Source organism: Podarcis bocagei (genome assembly GCF_964188305.1).
Source record: "Podarcis bocagei genome assembly, chromosome: 1".
Classification (NCBI taxonomy): domain Eukaryota; kingdom Metazoa; phylum Chordata; class Lepidosauria; order Squamata; family Lacertidae; genus Podarcis; species Podarcis bocagei.
In genome coordinates this window covers 98,840,368-98,863,908 of record NC_138125.1, presented here as the reverse complement: position 1 = coordinate 98,863,908, position 23,541 = coordinate 98,840,368, and the positions used below count along the sequence as shown (strand labels likewise).

At 38.9% G+C, this 23,541-nt stretch overlaps 1 protein-coding gene across 5 annotated transcripts in view; it reads right to left on the bottom strand.

The window, feature by feature from the left end:
• Positions 1-3,778: 3,778 nt before the first annotated feature.
• The window catches only part of SLC35F5 (solute carrier family 35 member F5), a 27,609-nt gene continuing 7,846 nt past the window's right edge, over positions 3,779-23,541 (bottom strand). For 4 of the 5 annotated variants that reach the window (XM_081199856.1, XM_081199858.1, XM_081199859.1 and 1 more), the window contains 13 exons: positions 21,524-21,667; positions 19,399-19,461; positions 17,653-17,734; positions 15,915-16,105; positions 14,192-14,273; positions 12,861-12,948; positions 12,093-12,157; positions 11,284-11,388; positions 10,513-10,672; positions 8,568-8,658; positions 5,475-5,629; positions 4,584-4,675; positions 3,779-3,919 (listed from right to left, as the gene is read on the bottom strand). In XM_081199856.1, coding sequence (XP_081055982.1) covers positions 4,591-4,675; positions 5,475-5,629; positions 8,568-8,658; positions 10,513-10,672; positions 11,284-11,388; positions 12,093-12,157; positions 12,861-12,948; positions 14,192-14,273; positions 15,915-16,105; positions 17,653-17,734; positions 19,399-19,461; positions 21,524-21,667 — 1,311 coding nt within the window. In that variant the 3' untranslated portion in view covers positions 3,779-3,919; positions 4,584-4,590. The remainder of the gene's footprint in view (positions 3,920-4,583; positions 4,676-5,474; positions 5,630-8,567; positions 8,659-10,512; positions 10,673-11,283; positions 11,389-12,092; positions 12,158-12,860; positions 12,949-14,191; positions 14,274-15,914; positions 16,106-17,652; positions 17,735-19,398; positions 19,462-21,523; positions 21,668-23,541) is intronic. The other variant, XR_014009693.1, reaches the window with a different exon arrangement.

The window sequence follows — 23,541 nt, the reverse complement described above, 5'->3', positions numbered from 1 at the left end:
AATAAAAACATTTTAAATCACTATATGACTATGTAACATTTCACAAAGTTACTTTACTTCAGTGTACAAGCTAAATAATTAAAAAATGAAGCAACTCTGTCCCTATGTCCCACACAGAGGCACTGGGAACTAAGTTTGTCTTGAGAAAATTGGATTGGATCCAGAGGTGATTTAAGAATTCCAGATACAGTAGTACCTCAGGTTACAGATGCTTCAGGTTACAGACTCCGCTAACCCAGAAATAGTACCTCAGGTTAAGAACTTTGCTTCAGGATGAGAACAGAAATTGCGCCGCGGCTGCACGAGGCCCCATTAACTAAAGTGGCGTTTCAGGTTAAGAACGGACCTCCGGAATGAATTAAGTTCTTAACCTGAGGTACCACTGTACTGTGAAAACGCAAAGTGATAAATTTCTGCTCTTCCAGAGTGGCGATACAGGCAATTTATCCTCTTCACACACTTACTGCAGTTAATAAGCTGGTCCTAAGATATAATAGATAGTTGCCAAGTTTATAAAGCTAAATGTTGACATTAAGAATTTGTTCTAGAAGAAAGACTGTTGACATAATTATTGTTCAGGGTGGGACTAGGCAGACGCAATTGAGTGTAGAAAAATATCATTATAGTTTATTAAATGCAGGTCCAATGCCGTATATAATATGTATGTACTGTAACTCATACATTTTAAAACCTTAAAATCACTGTTGACAGTTTTCAGAGATTTCACTTTATAATGTACTCCCAACTGCTAAAAGAATAGTAAGAAAAACAATCCAAACGGTTAATAGTTTTGCTCGCACACTAGCTTTTCTGAGCACATTTAAACAAACAAACAATGTAATGAGAGGATGCTAGGCCCAGAGAGGATAAACCACACGTCTATCACCTAGTGGTATTGCTGGATATACAGGAAATGTTGAAATAAAGTGTGCATTATAAATATATTTATAATATCTTCACAATTTTTTATTATTATTTTAAAAACACACTCTTCCATCAAGGTATTTTAAATACAGATTATGTAAGGTAAAGGTCAGGATGGCTTCCTGCTAATTGTTGCAGGTAAATACTGGGGGGTGGGGGTTGCCATGAATGTAGAAATGGCACTTGCCTCCCTGCCATAAACATTGCAACTCACATATCTGAAAGCAGAATTGGCCACAGGAGGCACATTACTGTATAAGCCACCAAATTACTGCTCCAGTAGCTATAAAAACATTATTTAGTGGTCAATTTTTACTAACCAAGCTTGACTGACACTCTCAAAGAGTAGAACATTAATGAAGCAAATCATTACTGTTGCTTACTTTCTCTACTGCCTGATGCACTAATAGTTTGTTTTTCCATTTCCAGACAGACTTAAGCCCATAATCTTTCGCCTTCCTAAAGCAATGTAATCTTATTGGAGATAAGTCTTGCTCCTGCCAATGATCTAAACTTTATGCAAGGTCAAGTCACAAATCAATTCAAGTTGGTGGTCAAGAAATCAAATGGACACAAAACAGCTTACAATCCTCTCAATAGTTGACGACGACTGAGAGCAACCTACATACTGTGCAGGTATGGAAGGTTATATATGATCTATGGTTGCCAGTCATAAGTAGGAATACATATGGACTCTGAAAAAAAATAGTTTACTTAACTAAGTGAATGAAGTGTTTAGTCAAGGTGCTTCCTTAACTGACACAATTTTGTTTGTTCTCATCTTATTTGTATGGGCACTACTAACCTTGACTATTTCTCTCCTAAAAATGTTGGCCTAAGTTCCCGATGAGCAGAACTCTGCTCAGGGGATGCTCCTGCCCACTGAAGGAGAGCACAAATTTTCATGAATTTCTCCTTCAAATTTACACTTGATGGTAGGAAGATCAGCCAGACCAGCATGTGACCTGCCAGTGGGGCCTATGGAGGAACTGCAAAAACCAGCTCCCCCCTTCCACTAGCAAGCAGTCCCTTCCTCTTGTGGAAGGGCAACTCAGGATCCAAGCTACATACTACTGTGTTCTAAGAGTGGAATGTACAAGTTCACAATGCCATTGAGAGTAGAGGTATAGGGAGGATTTGAACCACAACTTGTATTTTAGAGCATGTAGTTTAGAGCATGTAGGCTCATAGATACTACTTCAAAGTTTAGAAACTAGGAAGTGGGTATCCAACAAAGGCATTAAATAGACACATTGAAATTAATGTGCTGTCGTGTGTGTGTGTGTGTTTAAAACAGCCAATAGTCTTAAATTAATAAATGAAATCCATTGTTTAATTATTCTGAAAATATTTACTGGGTTGCACAGTACTGTTGTAGCACTATCAGTTTATATATGCAGTGCATCTTCCAGGTGTTCATTCAGAAGCAATTCCCCTTGTAGTCAACGGGGCTAACTTCCAAGTAAGTGTCTACAGGATTGCAATGTCAAGGTGGGATCCAGAGGTGCCCTTCTGCAAGTGGAAGTCCTCCTTGAGGAGCTGAATAGCCTTTTCCTGACTTAGTGCGAGATCCTTGTGCAAGAAATGAAATCCAGATAAGCTTCCATCTCAAGTTCACACAATGCCTTCAGCTGGCTATAGTTGATGGAACAGCACCAATAGCAGAATTTCTGCTAGCAAATTTCTAGATCCAAGTCTTTCCCCACCATTTGAGCCCTCTGCCTTCTGTCTTACTGAAGACTGATAACTTATATGCACTCTTCACATGTATTAGAATTCTCTGTAAACCAGAACCCATTCCACATAGTGTAGAATGAGTTTAACTTGTAAAAAAAAAATGCACCACTGCAACATATTACTTCCATGCAGCCAGGGGACCTTTGTCTGAGGAGGAAAGCCTTGCATCGCAAGCTCCAAATTACATACATGTGTTATTCTCTAGTCCACAATTACATGTGACAGGCATTCTATGATCATCCTTTTGGTTTTTAAAAATAAGATCCTGTGTTTTTTCCTCCTCGGATGGGAAAGCAGCTTTGGGAACAAAGAGGGAGGGAGGAAATTAAGCACCTCCTTTTTCTTGGTCACAGACAGGTACATCCATAACGCTAGTCCTGATAAGGAAAATATATTGACTTCAATGAGAAATTGTGTACAAAAGTTTAGAAACTTTTTTCCTTCTCCATCATTGAATTCAGAGCACTCCATTGTTTTCAGCTTGTATATTTGGTTTGATACATTTTACAACTTTCGTTGAAACAACAGGAATTGAATTCTTTAGAAGATTCTTTAGATCAGTTTTTGTAGTTCATATTTATAAGGATTCTGATGTTAAGTTATACTTTTACATTAAGAGTTCTTCAAAAATTTGAATTAGGACACAGATATTTAAAACACAAGGCACCCAAACTCTTTCAAGGTCTTTCATATAGATAAGATGGCATATTATATAGTATTGAGTAGCCATAATAGCTTCTGAAATAATGAAGTTATTCAATAAATTAAATAATTTTCTGCTCTTTTGTTGTTATTCAAGTAGAGCTTAAGCATCATACAAGGGTAATCAGTACCTATTACAGGTAACTGCCGTATTTTACTTTTACATTTGAAAGTTTATACAAAATTATGATTCACACAGACTTTTTACAGAATTTGAAAAGTATTTGTAAAAATGTCATCCAGCACTTAAGAAAATATGAAAGCTTAAAAAAACAAAAAAAAACACTAGATCAGCATTCACTTCATTGATTGTATCAAGTAATTTCACCAACTGAGTTCTATAAGGCAGGTTGGTTTCTTAGAAGGACTGGGATTTCTTGTAGTAAAGTAGCTCTTTAATAAAACTGATTCAAGATTGGAACTGAGAAAGTGAGAGTGTATTTTTAAGTTTCAAAAGAACTGAAACAATTAAAGATTCAGAAGAGGCACTGAAACATGATTCCATAAGGACTTTCCAGGAGATTGTCTCTTCGCTGAGTTATTTTTCCATCTTGCACTATTGAAGAAAAATAGTATTATTAGTTTATTACATACAACATTCTGCATTTATTTGACTGAACTTTATAACCTACATTAACTAATCATGCTGCTATAGATTAAATAAACCTAAGGATCTGACTACATAGCAGCCTGTTCAGCAGTTTAGTACATAAAGGAAGAAGTAGAAGGATTATTGGGAAATAAATGTATTTTAAATTACATTCATGCACTTACACCTGGACAAGCATATCTGGCAGTGTCAATATGAAGTACCTGTGATTATTAAGTCTTTTCTCATGGTTATCGAATTATTAAATCACATACATGATTTTGTTTTCATGTTTTCATGATTTTTGTATGCTTTTTAGACTGCACACCACTTAATAAGTTTTTTTTGAAATATTAAATGATAAACGTTTTTATACTAAATAAAACAAACAATGTAACATTAGAAACTTTACAAGTTAAACCACTATTAAAACTGATGCTCACAGATTCTCTGAAGTTGTGCTGCTGCAATTGTTGTCATCAATTGGCATACATAACCGACTCTATAACATCTATGCTTATTATTAACATTCCAAAAGTAAGGAGATGGGAACTGTTTCATGTTGATAACGTAATACGTTCTTTTTTATAACTTAGATAGAACCCACAACTTTTTTTATAACTGTGCATACCTGTTGTCTAAGAACAGCCATTTTCTCCATCTTCTTGCGAAACACTGTGCATGGCAATGAGACTTTCACATTGCTCACTTTCGTCAGATGTTCTACAGAATGATACAGATTGTGAAATTTGTATTTATACGCAGCATTATGAAAAGAGACAGGCACATCTATAATGCTAGTCCTGACAGGAAAAATATATTGACTTCGACGAGAAATTGTCACACATAGCATTTTGTTTAGAACCCTTTTACATCCTTCACTCCACGTTTGTTGGCTCTAAAATTAAACTGATAACTAAAATGTGTACTAAGGAAAAGTATGTTTATAAAAAAAGAACAGCTTAATTATCAGATCATTTTGATAGTTGTTTATTTGTCAGGCGTTACTTTGTAAAAAATATAAATGATTTGTTGTTTTTTATATACATAGTTTTCCTCAATGTCCTTGCTAAGTTTTATGTTAAGAATTATTTGTGCCTTGATTATCTGTAAAATGAGCAATTCAAAGAATGTCAGTGGCGTAATGTTTTCCCAAACTAGAATACTGTTGAGAAAAGTATGCTGTAATAAGAGATTCATAATTTAAGAATTTAGAACAATGTCCAATGAGAACATATATTTCAGACAGTTGAAACCAGATCATACAAACTAATCAAAGTCGTGTAGATAAAGTTTCATGCCCCTTACATAGCTGTGTAGAAGGGGGAATTTCAACTCATGCAAGATACATCTGTTTATATTCTCCGTACTGTAGAACTATTAAAAGTGCAGGTGCCCTAACCACCTTTTCACCTGCCCCGCACCCATCAACAGTGGCAAAACAAAGGAATAATAAAGATATGCATCAAAAGAAGTCCATGTAGGAATGGCAAGAGATAAAGCTGTAAAGAAATGATCCCACCTCTGAATACGGTGTTTTCTGCAAATGAATACAAAAACTCTTCTAATTCCCACCATCACTGGATCCCAGTTGTTGTAGTGACATAAGAGAGTTGCAATGAAAAATGAAAAGAATACAGGGATTGCCCCGGCAAAAAATAACCAAGAAAATTGGACCTGAAATTAGAACAAGGATAGCATTTTGCTTTTAAAATATCAATTTGCTATTCCACCAATAATAAAAGTGGAGTAAAGGAAGAAGGTATTTGGTCATTACAGAAATCTTGGAAAACATTTTCCTAGATGGAGTAGATCTGTGTAAGGTTTTAAAACACAGTAATAGGAATATCCATCTCATATTGGCACTTTATTTGGAACGACTATTTATATGCAAGTAAATGAAGTTACCCAGTTTACAAAATCAGAAGCCCAAGTGTTGCAATCAACTAATTTTTACTCATATTTGATTAAAAGTTGGACTCATCAATTTTTTTAAAAAAAATTGATTGCATCCCAAAAGATTGAAAGGCTGTTTCACACAATTAGTTTTCTTCCTTCTCATCTAAAAAGTAAAGGTAAAGGACCCCTGACAGTTAAGTCCAGTCGCAAATGACTCTAGGGTTGCGGTGCTCATCTCGCTTTACAGACCGAGGGAGCCAGTGTTTGTCCACAGACAGTTTTCCGGGTCATGTGGCCAACATGACTAACTGCTTCTGGCGCAGCAGAAAACAAAACCAGAGTGCACAGAAACGCTGATTACCTTCCTGCCAGAGCGGTAGGAGAAGGGTCTTATAAGAGGAGTGTGGAGGAGAGAGGGACAGAGAGCCTGCTTGCGAAAAACTTTGCTGCTATTTAGCCAGCTGAGTGGGGAGAAGAGAGAGACAGAGAGCCTGCTTGTGAAAAACTTTGCTGTTATTTAGCGAGTGGGGAGGAGAGAGGGACAGAGAGCCTGCTTGCGAAAAACTTTGCTGCTATTTAGCGAGTGGGGAGGAGAGAGGGACAGAGAGCCTGCTTGCTTTAAAGGAGCCAACTGGACAGGAGCTGCTTACACTCATGTAAGCGGCTCCTCTCCCGCTTTGCTCCTTTAAAGCAAGCAGGCTCTCTGTCCCTCTCTCCTCCCCACTCAGCGGCTCTTCTCCCGCTTTGCTGTTTCAAAGCGAGCCACGGAGGAGGGAAGGAAGGGGAACCATGGATCCTCTGCTCACGACTTCAGCAGATCCCCCCGCCATCTGTAGGCATTCGCTCCATAACATGCACAGACATGGAGGAAAAAAAGTGAGTGTTATGGTGCAAAAAATACGGTAGCTCCACAGAGCCATAAGTGGGAAAACCTGTTTTGTAGTTGATGGACCTTAAAGCCAGTGGGTAGGGGAAAGGTAAAAAACAAAGGAAGAAACATTGTATACTAGGGATCAGAAGCATTTCAGCATTGGATACAGCAGAAAGAAGCGTGAATTATTTAATTTGTGGGTCTGAATTGTGCAAGTTATTTGGACATCAATCCAAAGCCATTGTTAGCAGCTGAGACTAGTAGCTGCATCAAATGCTAATCTCACACTATATTGGAAATGTCTCACTTTAGAATGAAAGTGTCACAACGAGGGCAAATTCTACCTGCATTAAAAATGAATATGAAAACGAGACAACACTTCCACTGTGACAGGCTAAAATGCAACCTGCCGTATGCTTCATTCATCAAGTAATTTAGGTATTTCTCATACCATCTACTTAAACAGTTTTCCTGCTGCGTCCCTGACATACTGAGAGAGCATTTTCATTTGTCAAAATACCCATGTTCCTATAGGATCTCTGCACCTCTACTTGAAAAACAGCAACAACTACCTGAATTCAATAAAATCCTTCCTGCTGTAGAATTAAACCTGAACTGTATCTAAAAGTAATCTTATTTCTGACAGCTGGTAACTTAACTCAACTTACTGTTCATGGAGAAATACCCCTAACTACTATAGCACCATTTCTTATTCTGTTCAGCAATGAAGGATAAAGTCAAAGCATGTTTCCAGCAATGCTTTCATTGGCAACTACAAGAGCAAGCATGCCTAAATCCTCTGCAATAACATGATAGTTTGACCATGATGGAGACATGTTGCAATGCGGACATAACAGTCCAACGTCATGCTCTATTTACTCCCATTTAAAGAACCCTTAATGCACTTTTAACGCCTGTTATTTTAACTAGAACCACCAACATTCTTGGGTTTTCTATGAAAAGTCAAACCTTTGAAGACCTTTGAGCAGGCATAGGCAAACCCGGCCCTCCAGATGTTTTGGGACTACAACTCCCATCATCCCTGACCACTGGTCCTGTTAGCTAGGGGTGGTGGGAGTTGTAGTCCCAAAACATCTGGAGGGCCGAGTTTGCCTATGCCTGCCTTTGAGGCTTCTAAACCCATACAAAATTATACAGCCCTTCTACCCGCCTAATTAGGATCTAATTCTTATAATACAGAATTCTAGCAAGTTAGGAAACGTCTTTTATTTGTAGAAGGTATATAAAGACTCAAAAGCTTAATCACTGGTTCAGTAACCAAGCAGGTTCCATGCCCTTGTGCAGAGAGGCTGAGAAAGGGACAATAGAGCTCCATTTCCCTGCTCTGCAAACGCAGGCACCAAGAAACCTGGAAAATGGGTGGCCCATGTGTGCCTCCCGCATTCTTGTGCAGCCCTTGCTCCGTCAAGAAATATGAGCTTGGAGGACAATGGGAGGCATGCACAGACATCTCATGTCCAGGATTGCCCTGGTGGCACTTCTATGTGTCAAGACAGGTGGGGAAGGAAGGAACAGGATTCTATTATGCCCTATGTGATCAATGAGCTTGCAAGGATCGTGCCCATTACATTCCCCCCCTCCATTTTTTAAAAAAGCCACCCAGTTATTTCACCTTATAAAAAGAGAAGGATGCATTTAAGGAAGTGAACATTAAATGATATTGCTGGAGAAGCAAAAGCAGTCACCTGCAATTAAGTACAACTTATTTTTCCCCCTACCACAGCTATTTTAATTCTCCCTACTCATGTGACATTGCTAAGAGTCCTAACCAGGGCAGTTCTTACAATTGTCATTAATAATAATAAAAATAATAAAATACATTACCTTTTGCATGCACATATCGGCTATTATGGACAGAGGTATTGTAAGGCTCAGAGCAAGTGTGCCTATCAGTGATGAGGTAAGAAAACAGCCCCTAAGAAAATGTTAAAATATAAAACACTTGAGTTTAAAAACTAAACAGGGGAAGTGTAGAAGCAAGTTTCATTGTTATATAAACCATGGATAAGCATAATTTGTGGACCTGTTGTGGCCTGCTAAACACATTTCTGAAAGCCAAAGCTTTCAGAATACAAAGAATACAAAGAAACTCTAAATATAAATATTTCTAACCTTACTTAGCTGAGGAGACAAAACTGAGAACACAAACTGCACCAAGATCAGAAAACAAATAGAGAAAGACCAGCTCAATAGTTTCAAACATACCCTACACCTCAAGTCTCATGGCTTTCAAATTTAACTAACAAATTCCAGGTTTTTACCTTTGAAATCATCTCTTTTTTCAAAAATTAATAAATATCATAATTCCCAGCTGTGGCCCAACTCAAGCAGTGTTAATATGTATAATGTATTTCTAATCCAACACTAGTCCTACAGGAAAGAAAGTCGTTCACTGGACTACTCATCGCAGTTCTCTCAATGATTCCAGAATCAAGTGAGGACTCACACATCTTTGAGTCATCATCAATTAACTAATGGAACTCACTACTATTTACCTGCATCATCTGTATTCAATACAAACCAAATCACTATAGACAGTCCACACATTTGACTTTTCATTATCAAGTGATTCATTAAGTAGTGAGAGACTAACACTGTAATTCTAAGTGTGTCTATTTGAAAGTAAGCCCTACCAAGGACAAGGAAAATGGGTACAGGTTTGCAACCTAAGTGAACATGGATACCAAGACCTTGATCCTCCAAACTGGACATTCACAATTTGATTCAAAGGAAACTATTTTAGGTAATCAAAAAGCCATTGCGCTATTCAGCCCCTTGATACCTACTCAGGGTTGATGATCACAGAAAAATTATGCAACTATGTCTACATACAACAGATAAGATTCAAAGCTGCACATGAACACAGAGCACCTACATATTCCCCTCTAACTATTTCTCCATGAAGCTCTTCTTCTCTCCCATTACTATTACCTAGAACTTTTTCCCAGCCAAGAACTGAGACTTATTGGCAATGAGACTGGGTAGGAGAATGAGAACTGAACTGCATATGCTGCTGTCGCAGCGCTGACATGTACCCGGTTTAATTTACGGTACTTTTGCAGACTCAGATGGCTTCTTAAAGAGAGAAAGAGTGCACATTTCACAGCATTGTGCTGGAAGCCTCCCAACTGGCTGTTGGGGAACTCTGGCGATAGCCTGGGGGGTCAGTGGTCACGAGCTCTGGACAAGCAGAGCCCTGCCTTAATAAGCTAATATATACACTAGCAGAGTGCACCTGCCTTTGCTACCCTGGTTGCATGAGTAAGAAAGAAAGAGAGGATTTAGCTCTTAAGCATAGTCTTGTATGACTTGTAAGCTGAGTCCTAAGTGGCTGCAAACAAGCCGGGATTCATACATCACCTTTAAGCTCTGGTTCAAAGCTAGTGCCTAACCTTGATTTGTTTGTAAGACCTTAACCATAGTTCCCAAATTGCACATCATGGGAAGCTACATACTTGTTTGCTTTGCAACTCATGTGAAAGGGGGAGGGGAGGCAGGTAGATGCAGCTCATGCCTATCATGGCTTATTGAGCCAGGAATTTCAGTGCTGCATTACATACACTGTCTTTCTTCCACTTAATGAAATTTAGTGCTTCTTGGTGGTGACAAACGATATCTGCGTTGATAACTTTTAACACAGTATTTTGCAATAACCAGTGCCCTGTAAAAAACAGTCCTAGCTCTTTCGGTAAAATGCAGCCTCGTTTGTTGACTCCTTAATAGCTACCTGATATTAATATGAAAAAATGAATCAGAGCTAGGCACATACCACAGCCAGAGAAATTCAGACAGGACGGTTCCAACAAGGCCATTGATGACAATGCACATAAGGACTAATTTACTGGGAAATTCAAAGTTCTCAAATCCAGTATAATGGAGTAAAAAGAAACCTGGCCAAAGCAGCAGCAAATTAAACAAACCAACAAAACCTGCAAAAACCCAGAATAATAAAGTGTTAGCAACAAAGCCAAAATAATTAAACATATCTCTACAGTAATGAACTTCTCTTGAACTTCTCTACTTCTCTAGTATATATGTATGTCAGACTCTTTACAGGATTCATTTGGTAGATAATCGTCACATCAAATTCACAGGATTAATTTTATTAAAAAATTAATAAGCAGTATTGCTAGGATAGTCCTCTAACCTGGAATTAGATACTTTCTTTATTAAAATAGGTATACCCTCACTGTTTGATTAAAGCACATCATTAGCAGTGTGTGCTAGAACAAGAGGAGATACTTATGGGTAGGGTATCCTACTATGGGCAGAAAAGACATCCTAAGACTGTACCTGGTCTAGAGGAGCTGTATAAGCATTTCATGAAAATTCACACAATTCAATATCCTGTCTACATTTGCCCTTAAGGTTTCTTAAAGGAAAAGGCAGTGACAATTCTGCCCTCTTCCAGGTCCAAAAGGACCTGCGCATCAAGTGGATGTGCCTAAAACGGTCGCTGCCTGTACATTTTTACAAAACTGGATCCTAGTGAGCAAGACTTGGTAACAGAAAATAGTATAGTTTCAAGTTCTGTTCTTACCAAAAAACATTGGTATATCAAGTTTGTCTTCTCTGTCTACTTTTCGTTTTATCATGACTATGTAGATTGCATAAAGCATAGCTCCCACAAGAGACCACAAGGACCCTGTAGATTGGGGGTGGGGAGAGGAAAGCCACACAACTTGTGTTAAAATAAAAGTATTAATCGCTATACTATGGACTGAATTTCTTACAAGGTGACATGCTGTTAAGATGTTTCATTTATTCTCAAACAAACAAACAAACAAACAAACAAACCATATGAAGCAAAAAGGGAAAGCATTGCAAAACAACATAAAAGGGTGACAGCCTAATCTAATCCTGATCAGAATGGATCTTCCTCTACTTCTGACTACAGTTCCCTATGTGGCCCCACACCATCTGTTCTAGAGCGCTCCCCAAAATAATCTAGAATAGAGAGGATGCAAGGGACTAAAGCTGGGAGAAGGAGAATTCCCATTCCATTCAGAGACAGTCCCTTGGAGGACAGTGGATATCATCTAAAGCAGTGGTGGCCAAACTTGGCACTCCAGCTGTTTTGGGACTACAGTTCCAACCATCCCTGACCACTGGTCCCTGTTAGCTAGGGATGATGGGCGTTGTAGTCTCAAAACAGCTGGAGGGTCAAGTTTGGCCACCACTGATCTAAATTATTTTATAAAGAAAGTGCTTCTTCTACAACTGCAATCCATACATGATATTACGATAAAAAAATTATTGTATTTTCTTGTAGTTCCTGTCTCAAGAATGTACAGTAATGTCCACTCAGATATTTCAATAAACAATAATGAGATTTTTTGGGAAATGTACCTATTGTATCTCTTCCAGCAGATTTCTCAGACCCAGACAGATTCACAAGGACAACGCCTCCAATGCTATTTGAGAAATAAAGTATTATAGTTCAAGCTGAGTTTAGTAAGACATTTTGTGTGGAAATCACTTAAAAATATTGCCTATCTATAATTATGAGATAAGTATATTAATATTTTGTATTCCTTCTTTGCTATGTCACTCAGAATTATATAAACCAGGTTTAACAATGCTTTGAAAAGCAAAGCATCATAATGGTTCAGATAATCAAAAACAAATATAATTTTCTTATATTTCTTGTTTATAGAAAGTATACACATATATCTGAATGTGTAGAGAAGCTCTTAGGATGAAGTATAAGCTATTTTAATATGTGAACATTTTCATAGCTAAGTACACTAGACAATCCAAATGCCCTATGGAAAAGTTAATATTAGATAATTTCACACAGTCATCTGATTTAACAAGGTTCACCTGACCATAGTAACACAAAGCAGCTCAGGTTAGGACTCAGTGACAATTCTAATCCTGTGTCACATGTTGCAAAATGGGGCTATGAGCAATTATTGGCAGACCAACTTTCAGAACAGGAGCAACATTTGAGCAGGTATTCTGCAAACGTATTTCCCCTACAGCTGTTCAAGATCTGCTGCACCTAAAAATAGTGACAAAACCTGCACTACTAAATCCAGCTATCTAGAAGAATGTAAGAAAATTCAAGCCTGTAGGAGAGAAGAAAATTGGAGATTAAGGAGTCTATATTCTTACCTTAAAATGACAGCTAACAATTTTGAAAGGGTAAACCTATCACCACTGTTACTTGGAAACACTGCAGCTAGGATTAAGGTAAATAATCCTGTGAAAAGAAAGAATTTAAGATTTGTGGGGGGGAAACATTGAATACACAATACAAAGAAATACTGTAACCACTTTACCAGATGAAAACACACTGAAAAACATGTTGAAGAAAATTGATTGGGATCCAAAGTAAGTCAGTCTCACTTAGGCCCCACTGAAATAAATGTAGAAAAGTTAACCAACTGAAGTTTCATTAGTTTCAGTGGAATCTAGCAGTTACTAACTTACATCCTATACCTTTTTAAAAGGAGGCTCTTTTGGGGGGGTGTTACTGGATTATTTTTATTTTTGATGTTATATATTGTGATTTTTATTGTGAACTGCCCTGAGACCTCCGGGTATACGGTGGTATATAAATTCAATGAATGAATGAATGTTATTAACCACGTGTACTCAGAAGTAAGTCCTACTAAATTAAATGGGGCTTAGTTCCAGGTAAGTGAGGTTAGGACTGCAGCCCTAGCTCCTTATACCCAGGAGTAAGCACCACTAAATTAAACAGAACTAACTTCTGAGTAGACATGGTTCAGACCGCAGCGGTAGTAGCCTGGGTCTAACACAATGGCAATAACCAATATTATTCTCAGAGGAGACTCCGCAAAACCAACTTAAGTTGGAAAGCACTTTGTTTCAAAGTTTTATTTAGTAAGACTTTCCCTATTAGCACAATTAATTATTTAGCATACAGATTGCATGACTACATGAGGTGGTTTCTCTAATAAGTATTTAATCCTTTAGCTCTTACTAGGTTCATGTACAATAAAGATTATGTGTTATCGGAGTCCTTTGTTCATGTTGCCTTTTCATGCTGAGCCAATACTGAGTTACCAGCAGGTGGGGGACTGTTCAGAACATAACCAGAATCCCCTCCTACTCAGCATTTTAAAAATGATTCGTTGTTATCAAAATGTGCATCCCAACTTTCTAGAAAACATTCAGGGCATCTTTTAAGGAATGCCAATGAAATAAATTGCTAGAGGAAATTCTGTTTACTTGCTCTTGGCTTGTAGAAATACAATTTGAGCATGGGACATGGTTGGTTTTTTAACAGAAAAAGACACTTGAAGTTCGGGGGGCGGGAGAAAGAAAGAAAGAAATAAAATTATCAGGTATAGTTTTGCAACCAAAAATATAGAATAATGTCCTTCTTAAAACATGCAATGAGTTGGATCAAGCTTATTGAATTGTAGTTGCTAAAATTAAGTGTATCAACAGTCTTTTCTATAAGTTTCATTTCTTACCAGATGTTGAAGACAGAATATTAACGATGGCCACTTGGGTGTCCGAAAGCGCTTCTTGATAAGAGAAGTTTGCCAAGAACCACTAGGAGATTAAACAACATGTGTTAGTTTTAAAAAGTTAGAAGAAACTCACAAACCATTAAAAATAAACCCAAAAGGTTAATCAGGTCTTTGCCTATATAGTGAGAGCATGCTTGGGAGGTAGGAGGGATTCAATTTATATTAAGAGGAAATGAAAGACTTAGGCAGTTAGATGAAAAAATAATTCGGGTTATTTATATACCAAGTGTGAAATCCAATGGTGTGTGCACAAGCAGGATAGACTTCCACTCATGCAATGGGAATTCACATTTCACTCCATCCTCCTAAATCTACTCCAGAGGATCCCCAATCCTCCGGAGCAGATGGAGGGCGTGGGTGGAGGAGAGGAAGCTCTGTTGCACAAGTGAAGAACTGCTCATACGAAGTCGAATTTTGTCGTAATGGTTTGCAGCTGCTAAGAAAAGTAGATAAACATTCTAGAAGTAACAATGATTGTTCACGTACTTTCAGACACTTAGTTGTTGCTTTGAAAACACCTTGAACATAATGGACATATAAAATGCTTGGAACTATCAAAATACCAACATATTAGTTCCAAACCTGAAAGAGAAAATTATGCTCAAAGTTCATTCGTTTCAATTGGACTTAAGTCTCATGGGACAAATTAAGCCATGATTAAATTAAGGGCTACTAACTTTAGCAGGATTGGGGCCACTATATTTCTCCGTAGTTCAAAAGAAACATTGCATACATATCACATCACATGCTATTTGTTGAAAACAATGAAAGAAATGATTGTCCCATGGCTCTCAAGTTCCTCTTTGGAAACTGCTAGACATATTTCCCAACTTTACCAGATATAGTCATATGAAATAAGTTAAGTAACAACAAATCAAGTCTGCAAATATACATCCTAATTCTAAATAATATATATAAATACTAAAATCAACTAAATGTACATATAAATGTCTAATACACTTCAAAACTAAATGCAACACTGCTTTAGATCCAAAAGGTCACAGGAGTCTGTCCCACCTATCTATAATGCTAATAATTTTTAACACTGCTGTGCTAGTGGTGAAATGGAAAATACTTCAATGTCTCTTTTATCTTTAAATTCAAAACCATCATCTAGAATGTAAGATGCAGTAGATTTTTATTTTATTTCAAAATGTGGCTAGAGATAAATTATTATAGCTGGAACTTTAATCTGCCAGATTGGTGGTGGCCAATTTTAATTAGTGTTGGTAAATGGAACTGAAAGTGAAAATCACATTTTTTGAAGCTCTTTTCATTCGGGTGAATTATTGCAACAGAGAATGAAAACGTTAAAGATAGCCTTTACTTTTAATGATGAATGACAACTTCTGCTTATTAAATTGTAAACTCTCTCACCTGCAATAAGTCACCTGTGGTGAAGTCTTTTGTAAACAACCCCAATTAAAGTCAATCAGTTATAAGCAATTAATTAATGAGCAGACAGCCCCCAAAGATCATCCCTTTCTCTAAATGGCATGAACAAAATATAATGACTAGCTCAACACCCAAAATAAACCATTCTATTTTTAGTCAAGCCTTCAAAAAGGAAAATATAAATAATAGGGCAAAAACAATACAAAATAACCAACTTCCCAATAATATATATTTAAAAACAATACTTAATAAAGAATAGGTGACATACCACAAAGCAAAAGAAAAAGCTGATTTTGGCTACTTGAGATGCGGTAAGCTTCCCTACAGCTTTTAATATTGAATCCTGTTCCTTAACTGTTGGATAAGACATACGAGACAGCTTTGCTTCCAATGCATGGCTTGATGGGAGTTGTCGAATCTCCATAATATTACTGAACCTTACACGAGGCTTTTTGGGAGCTTTAGGGGGGAAAAGAGTGGTGCAGGTCATTATTATACGTAGCAGACTGGAACAAAAATAATAATCCTCAAGATAAGGCCAAGACTCCCAAATTGCAATTCAGAGTATGAACCCATGTTTAACTACTTGCACAGTTAGTTTTATGAGAGCAAAATGGTTTGTGTGTGTCAGGAACATGGACTATCCATTTGGCGCAAAAGAAGAGATGTAATTGAAAATTGTGGCTTTAAGAGTTTCTATCGCCATTAAACATATTCACTGTATTTAAGGAACGGGCCAGGCTTCCTCTCTTTGGGTGCAGCTACTTCTCTTTTATGGAAGATGCCTTCCATAAACATGTTCTCAGAAGAAGGGCAAAGTTAAGTATTTAATATTACAACTTTGTCTTTAAGCTAGTTTAAGTATGGCTAGTACACCATCTTGTGGTAAAACCAACCAAAGGCTTAGAACAGCCATTGGTTACAAAAGCCTGTTAGTCTATTTCTAGGCCCATGTACTTGTTTCTTAGAGACACTGATCTACAGCAAAGATGATTTCCCAGGCCTCAACTGAACTGTGTTGTTCAACTTTCATTCATCACATACAGATCAATGCATGTAAAAGGAACCAACATAATCTCAGGACTAAATCCACATTGCAATACATACACTAGGGGGCACATATAGAATCTATATTAGAACACACTATTGTATTTTGAGGCTGCAGTAATGCCTCTGGCAGCAATTGGCTAAACCTGTCATGTCGTAGGATGTTCACATTACAATGGTTTGGCCACCTTGTAATAAATACAAGATCAAATTGTGCAACAAAGAGAAAGAGGCCCACCTTGCACATGATGGCCAATCATTGTGTGATGTCCAAGTGGGGGATTTGTTTTGCTCAAGCAAGCTATGGATGTTAACCAAGAGCAAACTTTGATTTGAGTGAAACAAACCACAACCACCAGTTCAGACATAGCGCTAAATCGGGGATTGTGGTATGTTTCTGCCATTAGCTAGAGGGGAGAAGTGAAGTGGAAGCCTTCTGTGGGTTTATGAAAAGCTATTAACTATGGCTTACCATAACATGCAGCCAATTTGTGCTAACATGCAAAAATAGCAAGCTGTATTTGCTAAGTTTCAGTTTCCCAAAATTATAATGTGCTATATTTTTTCAAAATTCCACTGAATTTTGAAAATTCCACTGAATTTGTGAAATCACACAAAAAAAATTAAACTTGGGATATGCTCCCTTCTGCAATGCAGTGTTCGTCAATTGTTCATTTTAGCATTTGCCTTCTGCATGAAGTCCAAAAATTGATGTAATTGTCAATTCTCCGATATTTTAAAAAATTAAAAGTAAAAAAGCATCTTAACAGATTATCTCTATTTTACCACTGAGCATCTTTACCTGTTACCATATTTAGAAAATACTGTACTTCAGGCCATGTGGGCACACAGGTTTTTAGGTAACACAGGAAACATTGCTTTCATACTTTCAACATGACATAAATATTTATAAGTTGATACAGAAAACTATATTTTGACATTTTGAAGCATTTACTTACTTTTTTCAGTGTCACTGTTAGTGTTGCTACATTTTTCACTTGGCAAGTCATGAAACTTTACAGGAACGTATAATGGTTCACTCTGAAATGCAACATAATGAGTTCCAAGTTATCATAAGTTATAAAAAACACACACCCAAATAATAACAAAAAAACCCCAAAAATAAAATTTACTAACAGTGCAATCCTATGTATGTTTACTGAGTACATGCGGACATAAACTGATTTAATGTATACTACAATATACAAATACAAAACAATGTACAAAACAGCTGGACCAACTGAAAGGTAAATGTGCACAAGTTGCTAACTTGCAATAAAACTGTTAACCAAAAAGAGCAAGAAGGAACATATGATGAGAAGAAAATGAGCTGCATCTCACCATTTAAGGTAAATAAAACATCCTATTGTGTATCCCTCCTTCTTTAAATGAAATATGTGGGAGAATTCAAATACTTGTTCTGATATTTCCAGTAGCAGAGTACCACATTCCCTTGGATTGATGGATTAACGGCTTTAACTCTAATTGGTGGTTTGTTTTTTTAGGTACCGTATTTTTCGTCCCATAGGACGCTCCGTCCCATAGGACGCACCTAATTTTTTTGGGGGGGGGGATTTTTTCCCCTTTATTTCCCCCCCCCCAAACCAGGTCGGGGAACAGCGGGATGAAGGCGCTGCGCCTGCCCGCTGTCCCCCGAGCTTGTGGGGCTGGCCGATGTCTGCCCAGCGCGCGGAGTGCTCTGCTTCAGGGCACCCTGCGCACCGGGCGGCAGGCTGCTATCCGCAGCGTGGGGAGCCCCGCGGGAACTCCCGCAGGGCTCCCCATGCTGTGGATGTCTGCCCGGCGCGCGGGGCTCTCTGCTTCAGGGCACCCTGCGCGCCGGGTGGCAGGCTGCTATCCGCAGCGTGGGGAGCCCCGCGGGAACTCCCGCAGGGCTCCCCACGCTGCGGATGTCTGCCCAGCGCAAGTATTTCAACTTTGCCTTTTTTTGCTCCTTATTGATTGTCGCTAATGAGTTTCCAGGGAAGGACAGATAATATGCTTAACTACGTGTTTTGAAGATGGCCTTATAGATTCTACTGTTTTGGATATTCAGCCACAACTTAATGAGAGAGTGCCTTTACAATATAGGCTACAGTTGCAGACAAATTAAGATAATGCAACATGGCCATAGAAATCTTCCACCTGGGCACTTCACTGCTTTTTATACCTGCCGCAGATTCTTCATATTGAAAAAATAAGGCTGTGTGTGTATATCGTTATCTTGCATTACATGATGGCATTTTAGGCAAACAATGTTTAACTATAACTGAGTGACTGAAGTGCTTGAACCACATGTATTTAATAATTCCATGGGCCAAGCATAACATTCCCTAGTAAATAAGATTCATTTTTGCTCACATGCCATATACGTTTACTTTCCCTAATCCGGTTCCTATTTAAAATGGCATTATTCAGAGCTCTGTGTTTATTTTCAGCACTAATTAAAAACAGACAAGACATGAATAGCTATTACCACACAGTAGTAGATGGTAGGGAGGGGCAGCAGGACCTATCTGACCTCCTGGGAGGTAGGCCACTGCTGCTTCCTGGGAAGGAGAGTGGGAGGGACAAGACAGTGGGGAGGTTGGTGCTGTGCAAATGGATCTACAGAGAGGTCAGGTAAGAACCCCACTGTCCCACCCTGCTGTCTGCTACTGTTGCCGCACAGAACATTACAATCACTTAAATGAGAGAGAACTTACCAAAGAACTATTTACAGTATTGTCAGTTGTACAGGCTGCAAAATAGCCTTCAGCATCTGCAAACTAAACATTTAAAATTCAGCTGAGACATTACAATGAATGTGTAGAGTAAAAACAACACATTCCACACTGAAGTTAAAAAAAAGAAAGGTGAAGGACCCCTGGACGGTTAAGTCCTGTCAAAGGAGACTATGGGGTTGTGGCGCTCATCCTGCTTTCAGGCTGAGGAAGCCGGCGTTTGTCCACAGACAGCTTTCCGGGTCAGGTGGCCAGCATGACTAAACTACTTCTGGTGCAACGGGACACCGTGATGGAAGCCAGAGCGCATGGAAACATTGTTTACCTTCCCATCGCAGCAGTACCTATTTATCTACTTGCACTGGCGTGCTTTTGAACTGCTAGGTTTGGCAGGAGCTGGGACACAGCAACGGGAGCTCACACTGATGACACTGTCGTCAATAACTTCAGGTGAGATGGGACTCAGGAAGACTAGTCCACTGGTGAAGAAAAAACAGATCCATCTCCATTCTTGCCCCTTGGCTTGCTGCTAGGCTAGTTTCAAGCTGCTGCAGCTTCAAAGCCAAGTCTATTCTGGCATGAAGCCTATTCCAAGAAAGGGCCAGAGAAACACGTTAATTCTACAAAACCAGTGTGATGGGGTTCTCTTGATTAAACGGACTGCCAACCACCAGCTGTATGATTTCCCCAGATAGCCTATTTTCTGGAATACGCTTAATACCAGCCAAACTTATGGTCAGTCGAAAACAAATAAAAAAAATTCATTTGATTATCCAGGAATTAGTTGGCAGCCTGAATTAACTTTAGTCCAGCAACTATACAAAATAACTAGTTTTATAAAACATTAAAGTTTCTTGTTTGAACAGTTCCTCTTCAAACAACTTAAGAGCTAACTATAAGTAGTCAAACTTTCACAAGATCACTCTGCAATCTCAGACCTTATAAGTAATATTTGGGAACCACAAGCCAGAACTGAGGAAGAGGGCTTTTGAAGTCCTTGTTTACCTAAAACCTTCACACTGTACCCTTTACTATTCTGTCCATCAGCCCTCAAAGTGGAGGGGAATAGGAAAACAACACAGCATCTATCATTTTCCTGGGCTCCCAGCTTTCCTGTCCAATCCAAAATGTTAAAAACAGACTTGAGGAGGAAGGTGATTTCCCCATCTTCAAAACCTTTCCCATCTTCAAAAGCTTATGGTTAGCAGAGAGCTTAAGAATGAGTCCTGCTTTGGACAACATGCTATATCAAACCATTAGCTCAGAGTGGCAGTAAAAGGGAACAGGGAGGAGGGCATAATCTCTGCTCTGGAAGATGGCATGCTTGTGTGGTCATGATAAGCCATAGTTTGGGTTACTGTGTGTTGTGCCAACCCGGTCAATGTGTGGGATCTCAAGTATTCCATCAGAGACCAGAGATCAAAGGATTTGCAGTGTTATTGCTATGGGTTTCCACATTCATGTGCTGTGTTGTTCTCTGTTCATCAAGAAAGCACTCTTCAGCCAAGGTAGAAATGCTTCCAGCTCACTAGTAGAGTCTAAGGGTGATGAATGGCTATGTCTTGTTGAGAAACATGGATTAGCTAACCAATTCCCAGCTTTTTAAATACAATTTGGAAAGCATGAAAAATGGGTCTGATAAAGAATTCATTCACCACCACCACTGCCACTGTCTTTTATCAAAAGAGAAAACTCTGCTGAATCTTTGTAGACCAGTTCAAGAGACATAGATCTCTAAAAACCCCAAAAACATTTACTGACATCTTTTTAAATTGGCTAATAAAAACATTTCAAAACTGGCAGAACATAGCAAAAAATATAACCCACGTGTCCAAATACTGATTCTAGGCACATCTTAAATTTTATATCATTTATTCCATTTCAATTCCACTAAGAAGCATTACTGATGCAATTACTGCTTCTGTTTATGCAATGATTCACTTTGAAATGTTAGACTAATGAAAGCATTATTTTGCTCACTGAACATCTGGGGGTTTAGCTTATGCTAGTTTATGCAGGATTCCCTCTCCAACATAAGCTTTGATTTTGTGTAATTTACAGAAGCCAAAGTGATGGCAAAATTATTAAATGGAAAATAGGCACTTACAAAAGCCGCATGTTTGCCGCGAAGGCCACGTGTGCACTGCTGCCTCCAAGGTTTCCAAACAATAAATCCCAAGAGGTAAAGAACAAACATGGATGTTTTTGCAAATGTACTGAAGAACGGCTTATTGTACACAGTGAAAACATACTGCAAAGGGAAGGAAAAGAAAGATGGTTAAATGAAAGGCATGTCATATGTCCAGAATAGTCTTACTGATCAACTCTTTGGTACTATTTCAAATTTCTTGACCGTCACAGACCATGGGAGGGCTACCGTATGGTCCTCTGGATGTTGCTGGACTAGTTCCCATCCACTATGAACATTAGCCATGCTGGCTGTGGATGATTGAAGTGGAGTCCGACAACATCTGGAGGTCCACCAGTTAGCCCCCTGCGGTGGACAGACATACGAAGAGCAGAGGTGTAGTTCAAGCAAGAAAAAGCTACATATCCTGGAAAAGGAAGAGAAGAGATGCAGTGTTCCTGGGTGTGTATCTCAGGATTACCCACTACACCACCAGCCAAGAGAGCCAACAACTGGGGGTGGGAAGCTGTTCTGGCACATGGCAGTATGGTGTTCTGGTATGAGGTGTCTGGCCCCCTGCAACTTTTACCTGCTGTGGGTTAGATTCAAGGACAGACCTGAGAAGATGGCATTCCAATGGCTACCTATGTTAGATAGAAAGCAGAAATAGTATAAAAAGCTGAGGTGGAATCTTCTGCAGGGCAGCTGATGTCAAGAGCATCAACTCCTGGGAAGGGAGGAAGTACAGAGGGACATAAGAGAAGTGGGTTGTCCTGCGCAGGAATGGCAGCTTGCAACCTACCTGACTGCATCAGAGGCCAAATGAGAGACAGACTTTGCAATACTATCCTGCTCCCAAAATCTGAAATACAGATTTATACAGAAAAGCTACAAAACATTTGTAGTTGTTCCCCTCACCTAGGGAGGGAAGACGACAGTCCTTTGAAAACAGGAGGAACTCACAAGCTGCTTGGAGGTCAACTACTCTGGCTAGAAATTTATTTAAAATATTTACAAACACACCCCATCACAGCTCGAAATGCTCCCAAAGTAACTTAAGAAAATCAGCAGTAAAACACGCTCCTGCCCTTAGGCTTACAATTTGAAAGTCAGGACACAAAGGGGATATGGGAGGCACCAAAATGAGGATGGAAACAGTACAGGTAGCCTAATGAACAGCTAAGTAGGCTAAAAGGCAGCTATTTGCTCAGTAGGTGTGATGGAATCGCCTCTTTCCCTCCACTCTGCAGCTGATGAAGATAACAAATTTATACTGGTCTATTCAGAAGTAAACCTCACAGGATTGATGGGGTTTTAACTACATATGTAGGTTTCCTCCTATATACGTGGGAATTGAAAGTAACTCCTTTCCGACTCAGCACAATCCTACCAATGTGTTCTGCTGTCAGCGGCTGATGAAACTAAAATCAGTTTTCACCTACGGGCAGCCATTCCATCAGGCTGCAGAGAAAAGGGAGAGAAGCCTGGCGATGTGCTCTTCAAACCACACAATCAGGGAGGGAAGCAAAGCAAAGAAAACACACCCGTTTTATTTTCATCAAATGATTAACATCCCTTCCAGTTGTTCTGAAACTACATAGACACAGAGACCAACCATTTTTAAAAGCCAGTGAAAATAAGGATCCAACAAAGCATGAAGGAAGGAACTCTGATGGAAAGAAAAATTGGCCTGTAGCAGGCTACACAAAATGAAGACAGGAAGCAAACATGGCCCCTGAGTCACAGGCTGCCTACCCTGGTTTTAGGGAATTGACTCTCTGACTTAGACAATCCTGGGCTTAAACTACCACACACAGCTCAGTGGGGGACCCTGAGCCTCTCACTTCTCTCTCAACCTAAACTATATCGTAAGGTGGGTGTAAAGATAAAAATGAGACAATCCCATGTATGCTGTCCTAGCCTGCTAGAGGAGTATCGATTTTCACTTTATTGTAACGGATACAGACATCCTAAGGATGTCCCCATAAACTTTGCTA